The 12139-nt window shown below is 47.2% G+C and overlaps 1 protein-coding gene across 1 annotated transcript in view; it reads left to right on the plus strand.

Annotated features, from left to right (window-relative positions):
* Positions 1-3399, plus strand: part of LOC107108440 (zinc finger protein 208-like) — a gene marked incomplete at its 5' end in the record, with an annotated part of 36638 nt that extends 33239 nt beyond the window's left edge. Inside the window, one exon of the mRNA XM_015408871.1 lies at positions 1585-3399. Within this exon, the coding sequence (XP_015264357.1) occupies positions 1585-3399 (1815 nt within the window). The remainder of the gene's footprint in view (positions 1-1584) is intronic.
* Positions 3400-12139: the final 8740 nt, after the last annotated feature.

Genomic DNA, 12139 nt, shown 5'->3' on the forward strand with positions numbered 1-12139 from the left:
GTTCCCTAATTGTATCAAGTGTGGCGGGGAGGTCACGACGGAGGGCCAAGACTTTATCTGCAAAGAAGCTCGCAAAAGCCTCGCAGCCAATGTCCAATTCTTTAATATTTTGTCTGCCCTGAGGCAAGGATGTTAAAGACCGATTACCCTAAATAGTTGGGCCGGGCGTGAGCTAGCAGACGCAATCGAGGCCGCATAGAAATCTCTCTTTGCGGCCTTGACTGCCATCACATAGGAATTCATAAGCGTCCTGTAGGATGTTCTGGACACTTCGTCACGAGCGCGACGCCACCGTCTCTCTAGCCGTCTCAGTTCCCGCTTCAGCGAGCGCAACTCCTGGGTATGCCAGGGTGCTCGCCTCACACGGGTGCGGAGAGGGCGCCTGGGAGCGATCTCGTCGATGGCTGAGGAGAGCCGGCTGTTCCAGTCCTCCACCAGCTCCTCCAACGAGCCGCCAGGGGGTCCAGGATCCCGCAGAGCCATTTGGAACCGCATAGGGTCCATTTGACTCTGCGGGCGAGCCAAAATCAGCTCGCCACCTAAACAGGGTCGGGGTGGGACATTCAGATGGGCCTTCAGGGCATGGTGATCCAACCATGGCACTGCCAAGGCAGTAATCCGGTCCACCGTCACTCCCGCTGCAAAGATCAAATCGAGCGTGTGTCCGGCCCGATGCGTGGGAGCCGAAATGAACTGAGAGAGTCCCAGTGCCGCCATGGACGACACCAGATCCATAGCCCGGCTGGAGGCCGCGTCCTCGGCATGGACGTTGAAATCACCCAAGACGTAAGGGGGGGGGGCGAGAAGAATGTATACTTTCATTTCTGGCCACTTCGCTGTTGCTTGTAGTTATCTTTCTTGGCTTGGACATATAACCTTGAGCCCCAGTCAGGACTAGTATCATCTTTCCCCTGGGAACTATAGGCCATTATTTTGGCGGGCCTCTAGCTTAGATGACTGGCCCTGGGCCATTAGGGTCCTGCTTGATTTGGGTATAATTGCTTGCTTCGTGCGTTCCCCCCCAGTTCTAACACAGAAACGTTAAGCGTCTGGATCCTATCAATGCCTCAATAAACTTTCTATTCTTCTGAATGACTGCTGTTGGGAACTGATTTCTCCAGGAGTCTGACAGGTGACCAGAACTGTACACAGTATCCCCCTATTCCTGTATCATTCTAGGATGACTGGCAGGGGCTTTCAAAAGCATTAGAAGAACAAGGGCCTTTCCTAAAGCTGTTCCATGAACAGCAGGTACCACTGAACTCGTCACTATTCCCTTCTCAGTCCAAGTCCGTTAATGGCAACCATTGGGGTTTGTTTGAGAGATTCAGTCTCTTCCACTATGTTATTCCCAGTAGATGTTAACTAAGCTTGTAATCATTTTGGTGTCTCTTTATTCCTACAGACAGAGTAAGCAAGGCAGAAGAGGAACCAGACCAGACAAACAGAAGCGGAGAAGAGGAAAAGTGGAGGAAGGAATCAGTTGCTACGGAAGGTGCGAATTTCCCTGAAGTTCCAGTCAAAGAAGAAAACAATGAAGGGAACGTCTCTCCATGTGCACCAATCTTACCTGGTAGATCAAAGCTGAGCAGGCATCAAAGAACGCAAAATCGGGAGAAACTGTTCCAATGGTCAGAGGGTAGGAAGAGCTTCAGTCACAGCTCAAGCCTCACTTTCCGTCGACGAAGCCATTCTGGGGTGAAACCTTTTAAGTGCTCAGAGTGTGGGAAGAATTTCAGTCACAACTCAACTCTCGCTTCCCATCAGAGAATCCACACTGGGGAGAAACCATACAAATGCACAGAATGCGGGAAGAGTTTCAGTCACAGTTCAAGCTTTAATTCCCATCAAAGGATCCACACAGGAGAGAAACCATATACTTGTTCGGAGTGTGGGATAAGCTTCAGTCATAGCTCAAGCCTTACAACCCATGAAAGACTCCACACAGCAGAGAAACCATACACGTGCTCTCAGTGTGGCAAAAGCTTCATTCACAGCTCGGGTCTTGCTTACCATCAGAGAACCCACACAGGGGAGAAACCGTATAAGTGTTCAGAGTGTGGGAAAAGCTTCAGTCGCAGCACAAACCTTACTTCCCATCAAAGAATCCACACAGGGGAAAAACCATACAAATGCTTAGAGTGTGGAAAGAGCTTCAAAGTGAGCTCAAACCTTACTTCTCATCAAAGAATTCACACGGGAGAGAAGCCGTATACGTGTGCTGAATGTGGAAAGAGCTTCAGACATAGCTCAAACTTCGCTTCCCATCAAAAAATCCACACAGGGGACAAACCTTATAAATGTTCAGAGTGTGGAATGGGCTTCAATCAGAGTGCAAGCCTTACTTCCCATATAAGAACACACACTGGGGAGAAACCATATAAATGCCTGGAGTGTGGAAAGAGCTTTAGTCATAGCACAAATCTTACTTCCCATCAAAGAATTCACACAGGAGAAAAACCCTATAAATGTTCCGTGTGTGGAATGAGCTTCCGCCAGAGTGCACGCCTAACTTCCCATCGAAGAATCCACACAGGAGAGAAACCATATAAATGCTCAGTGTGCGGAAGGAGTTTCAGTCAGAGTTCAAGTCTTACATCACATCAAGGAATCCACACTGGGGAGAAACCATATAAATGTTCAGTGTGTGGGAAGAGCTTCAGTCAGAGCTCAAGCCTGGCATCCCACCAAGGAATTCATACAGGAGAGAAACCGTATAAATGTTCAGAGTGTGGGATGAGCTTCCGTCAAAGTTCACGCCTTACCTCACACCAAAGAACCCACACAGGGGAAAAACCATACACCTGTTCAGAGTGTGGGAAGAGCTTCAGTCAAAGCTCAAACCTTATATCCCATCAAGGTATCCACATGGGAGAGAAACCTCATAAATGCTCGGAGTGTGGGAAGAGTTTCATTCGGAAGGAGTACCTTACTTCCCATCAAAGGATACACACTGGGGAGAAACCATATGCGTGCCCAGACTGTGGGAAGACCTTCCGTCAGAACTCAAGCCTTACTTCTCATCAGAGAACTCACACGGGGGAGAAACCATATAGCTGCTCGGAGTGTGGAAAGAACTTCAGTAAGAGGTCAAGCCTTACCTGCCATCAGAAAATCCACACAGGGTACAAACCCTATAAATGCCTGGAGTGTGGAAAGAGCTTTCTTTGGGAATCAAAACTGAAGAGACATCAAAGCAGTCACAGAGGGGAGAAACCACGTAAATCCTCAGAGCATGGGAAGCACGTCATTCAGGACACTCACCTTACTTCGCATCAGACTACCCACATAGAAGTTAAAACAGAGACCTGTACAAATGGTGACAATGAAGAAAAGCCTTCAGACATAACTCAGGTCTTGGAACCTTTGAAGAATCCACATAAGACAGAAATAATATAAACAGGTTGAGTGTGGAAAGCACTTAACCCATGGCTGTCATGGTGACAGAGGAAAGTTCGTTCTCCACTGTTCCTGCTGTTGGAACTGGTGGGGGGAACTTGGGGGCCCATTTTCTATATGTTTTGCTCACATCTGTTCCAAGATGAGTGCAGTATTGTTTACATATAAGAACTGTGTAACTTTCCCCCCACTGCTTTTCTGTCTGAATGTGGTAGATACTTTTCAAGTTGGGTAATTTGTGGATCTAGCCAGGATTCTTCCTGGCTACTTAAAGAGTCCTGAAGGGGACCGGCTGTATAGACAACAGACACTGTAAACATCCTCTTGAAAGAGGAACTTTTCCCTGAAGCACTTGAGGAAGCCATCGTGTTCACGCTCTGAAAGAAACCTTTCCTTTTTTTTCTTTTCTCTCTGCTGCACAATTTCCCAAATGATACAGGTTATTTAAGACTGTACTGTTCCGTATGTCCTTTGTGCTAGCCTAAGTTAATGCTATTTTATGGTGAGCTGTGCAACAGAGATCCTCATTTCAAAACTGCTGTTTGGTACTGCATTGTTTTATTGGCTGTTTCTGTTTTAAAAACTGCTGTTTTGTTCATGTTTTATTGATTTATGGTTTAGGGCATTTTAAATTGGCTGAGTTGTTGTGAGTTACTTTAATGAAGCAGGGTAGGAATACGTTAAATAAATAATAGGTGTGAATGTGTGAAAAGATCCCATTTCCTTTTTCCTTCCAAGATGGAAATGCTATCCAGTGACAGGGAAGAGAGCCACGGATGGGAATGGTCCACCAGAGGAGGGTCATTACACAAGAGGCTCCTTTTTGCCCTCAATCCTAATGAGTCCCCTGTGATCAGACAGACTGACACTCTGAGGAAAAGTCAGAGGCCCTCTCTGAGCAAAATGGAGCCCACTTGTCGCCTGGACTATGTCAGTCCTAGCAGACAGGGCAAATTCAGAGAAGGTATCCCAACTCCCGCAGAGCAGACGGTGTTACCTCAGTGCTGTGGCTCAGTGGTAGAGCATCTGCTTAGCATGCAGAAGGTCCCAGGTTCAATCTTTGGTATTGTCAGAATCCTGAATCAATCAGTTCCCAACAACGTTCATTCAGAGGAATAGAAGTTTATTGAGACATTGATAGTCTGCAGGTGTCTTAACTGTTTCGTGTTAGAACTGAGGGAAAAGCGCGCAAAACAAGCAGATATACATTATTCAAGGTGGTCCCTTGCTGGCTCATGGCCAATCAGACAGCAGGTTGCAGCCCGCCAAAGTAATGGGCTAACTTTCCCAGGAGAAAGAATACACCGGGCACTCAAGGTTATACGGCTTGGCTTATGAAGATAATGTTACCATCGAAGACACAGCAGAAACAAAAGTAAACATTCCACAATCAAACCCTACCCCCACCCCTGGTCTCATGATAGCCAGGACTTTCTAGAGGCCTAGCTGACAGGTAGCTCAAGTTAAAAGTTCTGGCAGCAGGTGATGCAAAAGATCTCTGATGGAGACATTGGAGAGCTGCTGCCAGTCTGAGTAGACAATACTGACTTGGATGGACCAAGCGTCTGATTCAGTATAAGGCAGTTTAATGGGTTCGTATGAGTCAAAACAATTCTGCCACAGCCATTTAACTTGACAGCCACTCTTGGAGGGAAGGAAATATGTTTTTTACTCCACTAGTAGTTAAATTGTGTAATTCATTGCCAGTGGTCATAATGATGGCCACAAGCACCGATAGCTTTGAAAGAGGATTAGGCAGATCCATGGAGAAGAGGTCCGTCAGTGGCTACTAGCCATGGTGACCAAAGGGAGTCAACAAAAGAAATACCTAAGTACAAAGGAAGACAGAGTGAAAATGGGAAAATGTTTATTTATTTATTTGTTTGTTGGATTTCTATACCGCCCTCCCAAAGGCTCAGGGCGGTTCACAGGCGGCAAAGCCGGAATCTAAAATACAATCTAAAATATACAATAAATCCAGCTGACACCCACCTTGGATTTTTTAAAGGAAGTGCAGAATTCAATGTAAGGTTTTATTGCAGCCATTGTGCCAATATTTATATTTTTGTTCAGTGTTCCCTTTGTTCTTTGCCCTTTTTTCTGAAGCTCTGCTTGCATTTTCCCTCCCGGCGCCCTTGAAGGGCTGAATTACTCTCTAAGCAGGGATTGTTGGGGGGGGCGGCAGTGTGGTGAACCAGCATCTTTTGGATGGGTCCCAATTCCAGAGGGGGGAACTGGGGGAATTCAGTGCCACTTTATACACGATTACCACCATCTTTCCATTTTTCTTTTACAAAATGAGCACTTTCTAGAAGTGGAAGACAACACAGTACCAAGAAAATGTCTAAGCCGTTACCTGCCAATCCTTCCTCTTCATTATAGCCCAGGAGAAACTCTTCTTCCAGCCCGGATATGAAATCAGGTTTGGCAATCAGAGGTCCTGTTAGTCAGTGAAAAATCCCACAAATTAGGCCTCCTCTGTGTGTCCATACATTCAAGAATTCCAAGCCAGATTGACTGTCCCTCCAGAAAGACAGAACAGGAAAGTAATGGGTTGGGATGGAGTACTGTATGGGGTCAAGACTCATCCCTCTACTGTTATCCTGAGGCTCTGTAGGAGCATGGATATGTGGCCAAGCGCACATGTACACCCAACTCTGGGCCTCTTGGAACCTAAGCCTCCATATGCACAGATTGCAGAGGGGTGCAGCATTTCCCCACAAAATATATATTATTAGTTTAAAAGGGTTGACTTTTATTAAGCATACAGCGATAGGCTGAAGGCTAGAGAGAGGAGAATTTTAAAGGCAGCTGGAGCTCAATATACTTAAAATTTCTGTTTGGGTAATTCTGAATTCAACAATCTTAGATATATAAAAGCCCTAACGTGTTGGCACTTTCCAGCTCTCCCATTGGCTGGGCTATGCGCTCCATCAGCCATTGACCCATCAACCACCACTCAAAAGTACTCACGTGCCATTGGCTGGGTGCTGGGTCCGCTCCTCTTCCCTGCACACTGCTGCCTCAGCCACTGTTCCCTGTCAGAATAAACTGCCAAAACAGCCTGACAAAGACGCTTCTACTTCTGCTTGACTCCTTGGGAAGGAAAGGGAAAGGAGATAGTAAGCCCCTCTGAGACTCCTTTAGGTAGTGAAGGGTGAGGTATAAATCCAATCTCTTCTCTTTTTCTGTGACAGGTTGGCTGCTGAGATGGGCCACCAGCTGTCAAAACATTCTCTTCTCCTCCTGCTGTGGGGCTAACTTTTCCCTCAGTGGCTGTTGCTAGGCAACCAAGCTTGGTTCTGGCAGTAAAAGGGCAAATACCTTGGTGGGGGACTCATTGGGGCCAATCCTGACTAGGGCTGCCAGCTCCAGGTTGGAAAATTCCTGGAGATTTTGTGGTGGAGTCTATGGAAGTCAGAGTTTGGGGAAGGGAGAGGTCTCAGCTTAATAGAATGCCATAGACTCCACTCTCCAAAGCAGTTATTTTCTCCTCGGGAACTATTGTTGCCAATCTCCAGGTGAGGGCTGGAGATCACTCAGAATTAAATCTGCTCTCCAAATGGCAGAGATCAGCTCCCCTGGAGAAAACAGCTACTTTGCAGGGTGGAATCTGTGTGATTATACTCTACTGAGGTCACTTCCCTCCTTCTTGGGTCCCCACTGCAAAGAAGGACTACTTTTCTTAGGTAGAGGCTGCAGGTGGGGGTGTATTATGTAGTGGGTTGCCGCATGGAGAGACGACAGACGACGACGTAGTGCATAGCATGCTTTATTGGTACACAACAAGAAGGGGGGAACAACGGCCCGGGGGCCAACTATATACATTCCATTGGGACACACCCCTGGTCACCATTGGTGGGTTTGAATCTCCCGCCATGGTTCCCATTGGCTCCCCAGTGGAGGGACTAGGAGGCTAGTCCCTATTGTTATCCCAGAGTCAAGCTCTGGCAATCCTGGCTGACCGCTGGCCCCCCCGGTGGCGGTCTGCATACACAACAGGGTGTGTGGAAAGCTGAAGTCAAAGGGGAAGATAAAGGTAGGTTGATGGTTGGCTGGAAGGAGCTAGGGTTGCCAACTCCAGGTTGGGAAATTCCTGGAGATTTGAGGGGTGGAGCCTGGAGAATGTGGGGTTTATGGAGGGGTGGAACCTCAGACAGGTACAATGCCATAGACTCCACCCTCCAAACAAGCCATTTCCTCCTGGGGAACTATCATTGCCAATCTCCAGGGGAGAGCTGGAGATCACTTAAAATTACAACTGCTCTTCCAATGGTGGAGATCAGTTCCCCTGGAGAAAATGGGAAGCTCTGTGTCATTATACCCTGCTGAAGTCACCACAGTAAATTGACGCTGAGTGCCCAAGGCCAGGGCACCCCCCCAGAGCCTCTTTCTCGAGCTCATTGTATTTATTTCTACAATGAGCCTTATTCCTAGTTACTAATAGTTACAAATTGCTGTTTACGATCCTTGCTATGTTGATTATGATCTGTTGCTGTATACAATGTATTCCGAATCTTATGACCATCTGTATGAATTGCTATACGCCAAAGAAGCCAACCACTGGACAGTATTATAATGCTTTGCAAATGCAGATAGAGCCAAAAAGTGACGCTAACATTGGCTGTGATCACACTAGCAGTTTGGGCCGACACAGCTACCCCTCCCCTCTGGATCAAATGAGCACAGTCACACAGCCACATCTGTCAGGCATTCCCCTGGCATACTCACCCCATCATAGGATGACTTGGAGCCTGGTTAAAAAGGCACCACATCACAAGTGGTATTTTTGGTTCCCCACTCACTCATTGAGCATGGCCAGATGTCTGAATGTGGCGGAGCGCATGCAAAACAGATTTGCAGTCTGAACCTGCAGATCTGTTCCCACTGCTAGGGAGTGGTTTTTTAAAATTGCCTATATGCACATGTGCATGCATGCACATGAGTGTGCATGAGCGCACATGCATTTTGGAGAATTCCAGGGCAACGCACTCTGTGGCTGAGGTGCTGCAGTAATGTGGATGCTTGACCACGGGATGTCTGCGTGGGTAACCCACAGCAGGGTTTGCTGTCTGGATGATATGCCCCACAACACTTTAAACTGGTACAAGTGGAGGCAGCACCATATCGCACCAAGCTGCCAGTATGACCACAGCCTCTAAGAAAGTGACGGTCCTAGGCGAAAAGCTGGATCCACTGAAATGGGTCATCAGAGAGAGGATTTCGTTTAGGGAAGGGTCTGGAAGTACCCGACACGACAACCGTGCTGAAACCAAGCAGGTCTGTGGGTCCATTCAGTGCCAGGGCAGGAGATCCTTTGGGAAATAAAGAACACCACCCATAGCGGAAGAAAGGTAAAGGTTCCCTTGCTCGAAAGCCAGTCGAATCCGACTCTAGGGTTGCGGTGCTCATCTCAGTTTCAAAGCCGAAGAGCCAGCGCTGTCCGAAGACGTTTCCGTGGTCATGTGGCCGGCATGAGTAAACACCAAGGTGCACGGAACGCTGTTACCTTCCCACCGAAGTGGTACCTATTTATCTCCTTGCAATGTCTTGCTTTTGAACTGCTAGGTTGGCAGGAGAGCGGAAGAAAGGGGACATATAAATTCACATGAATACATGAAGCTGCCTTCTAGTGAATCAGACCACTGGCCCATCAAGGTCATGATTACCTACTCAGACTGGCAGCAGCTCTCCAGGGTCTTAGTCAGAGGCCATAAAGTTAGGCCGTAAAAAGGCCATACTATACACATTATCACTGTTATTCTAACAAATACACTGTAAATTAGGCCAGTCTTACCACTGGGCAAATGCTGACCGTTGTTCACCTATTGAATTTTTGGCTGAAGGTCAATTTCTGTCTTACAGTTATTAAACCACGTCAACTCTCATTGTACAAATGTTTTAAAGAAATAAAACTCGGAGAAGAGAGCATGTTCTTTATTTACAAAGCACGGAAGATCCCACTATTTCAGCTGAGAGAAAAGCTCTTTGTCTTCATGAGAATTCTGCCGATGTATAGAACGACGCTGAACTTTCAACTGAATTAATCTCAACAGGGTTTTAAATTAAATACTCAGACTGCTCGCATATTTCGCTGTCGGTGTCCAATACTGTAAATGTTTACAAAAAATGTTTGTAAAATGTTTATTAAAAGAATGAGATGGAAAACTGTCTACTCTTCTGAGCAAGTGTTGACCACCTACAATAGTTCAATCTGAGAATGGCATTGACTACATTAGAACCTTGCCACTTGTGGGAGTTAAGTTCTTGGGATCACTGCAAACGGCGAAATCTCCAGTAGTGGAGGCAAGGAACCAGATGCCCCAGGGGTGTGCAAAACAGCCCTGCAAAGGATCCCACTCATGAAAAGACACCTGACCTCAGTGAGTTTTGCACAGCACCCAACTAGGCTGCACAGAGGGGCTGCTCATTAAATTTGCAGAAGATACTAAATTGGGAGGGGTAGCAAATAACAGCGGAAGACGGAATCAGGACACAGAATAACCTTGACAGGCTGGAAAGCTGGGCTAAAACTAACAAAATGAATTTCAATAGAGATAAATGTAAAGTTGTGCATTTAGGTAGGAAAAATCAAATGCATAACTGTAGGGAGAGACTTGTCTTGGGAGTAGTACATGAGAAAAGGATCTAGGGGTCTTAGAAGACATACGCTGAACTTGAGTCAGCAGTGTGATGTTAAAAGGGCAAATGTGATTTTGGCCAGCATCAACAGAAGTTTAAGGTCCAGATCGTGCAAAACGATGCTATAACTTTATTCTGCTCTGCTTAAATCACACTTGGGGTGCGTTCAGACAGGGGCTTTACATCGGTTAGGGTTCCGATTGCAACCGGTGTACCCACCGGCATTCACACGACGAACATCTGCCTCCTGTCCCTAACCGGTGTAAAGCCCTTTACACCGTTGCACTCTGCCACTAGGTCCCAAGTGGTGGTAAACTGAGTGCAACGGTTGTAAACGGTGCACCCCGGCGTCTGATCGCTCTCCAACGTTGCAGAGACACTTCCGTCGGAAGCCTGAGGCTTCCGGCTTTCCCCCGCCTTTTTTTTTTTAAAAGTAAGCGATATGCGCTCAGGCGAAACTTCACCCCGAGCGTTTGTTAAGAAAAAAAAAAGCCCTTAGTTTAACTTCCCGGAGGAGTCCGGGACTACAGGGAGGCCAGGTTGGGCTTTAAACTTTAAAGGTAAGTCCTTACCTTTAAAGTTTAAATGTAATGGGGGGGGGTTGAACATGTGCAAAAATCGCCATTCTGTGAATGGCTGCCTATGCGCATGCTCAAACTGTGCTTAAAAAAAAAAAAACGCCGACGCCCGCAGCGTGTGAGCAGGCATCCACCGGAGGGATCTGGAAGATGGAGGTAAGTGTGATCGCGTTTCTGCCGGCAGAAACTGCACCGGTTCCAACCGGTGCAGTTTATGCTGGCAGAAACACCCCGTCTGAACGCACCCTTGGAGTACCGCGTCCAGTTTGCCACACAGCAATTTAAGGAGGATGTTAAATGTGTCCAGAGGAGGGCAACAAAGATGGTGAGGCATCTGGAGACCAAGCCCTATGATGAAAGGTTGAAGCACATGTTTAGGCTGGAGAGGAGACAACTGAGTGGTGATATGATAGCCATCTTCAAATATAGAATCACAGAGTTGGAAGGGACCTCCAGGGTCATCAAGTCCAACCCCCTGCACAAGCCAGGAAATGCACAAACACCTCCCCCTCCACACCCCCAGTGACCCGTTCCATGCCCAGAAGATGACAAAAACCCTCCAGGATCTCCTGCCAAACTGGCCTGGAGGAAAATTGCTTCCTGACCCCAAAGTGGCGATCAGCATTTCCCTGGTCGTGTAAACAAAGGGCCACAAGAACGAAGCACTGAGGCAACCCTTCCGGTCCTCCCTCTCGTGATCTGCCTATTTGATATTCTATATCAGTTTGGTGTAGTGGTTAAGTGCGCGGACTCTAATCTGGGAGAACCGGGTTTGATTCCCCACTCCTCCACTCGCACCTGCTGATGTGACCTTGGGTCAGTCACAAGCTCTGGCACAGCTGTCCTTGAAAAAAGAGCAGTTTCTGTCAAGAGCTCTCTCAGCCCCACATACCTCACAGGGTGTCTGTTGTGGGGAGGGGAAGGGAAAAGGAGTTTGTAAGCCACTCTGAGACTCCTCTGGGTAGTGAAGGGCGGGGCATAAATCCAATCTCTTCTTCTTCTTCTATTTGAAGGACTGTCTCATAGAAGATGGAGCGGAGTTGATTTCTATTGCTCCAGAAAGTTTATTTATATTTATTTATTGATTTGGTTTTTACTCCGCCCTCCCTGCTGAGTCAGGCTCAGGGCGCCATATACAAGAACCAATTGGTAGACAACAGTACAAATATTAACATAAAATGCACAAGTTATTAAAAACAATTAACAAAACGATGGCGGTATCATTATTATATAAGCCGGGTCAGAAACGATGGAATGGAATGGAATCAAAAGTGTGTTTTCGGCTAAACGTTAGGAAGACCTTCCTGACAGTTAGATCGGTTCCTCAATGGAACAGGCTTCCTTGGGAGGTGGTGGGCTCCCCTTCTCTTGAGGTCTTTAAGCAGAGGCCGAATAGCCATCTAAGGAGCTGCGGTGGCTCAAGTGGTTAAGACGCTGAACTGCAGGCTCTGGAAGGTCGTTAGTTCAGCAGTTCGAGACCCGGGTGTGCCGCATGACGGAGTGAGCTCCCGTCTCTAGTT

This window comes from Gekko japonicus, unplaced genomic scaffold (assembly GCF_001447785.1).
Source record: "Gekko japonicus isolate JY-2015 unplaced genomic scaffold, Gekko_japonicus_V1.1 scaffold4706, whole genome shotgun sequence".
Classification (NCBI taxonomy): Eukaryota; Metazoa; Chordata; class Lepidosauria; order Squamata; family Gekkonidae; genus Gekko; species Gekko japonicus.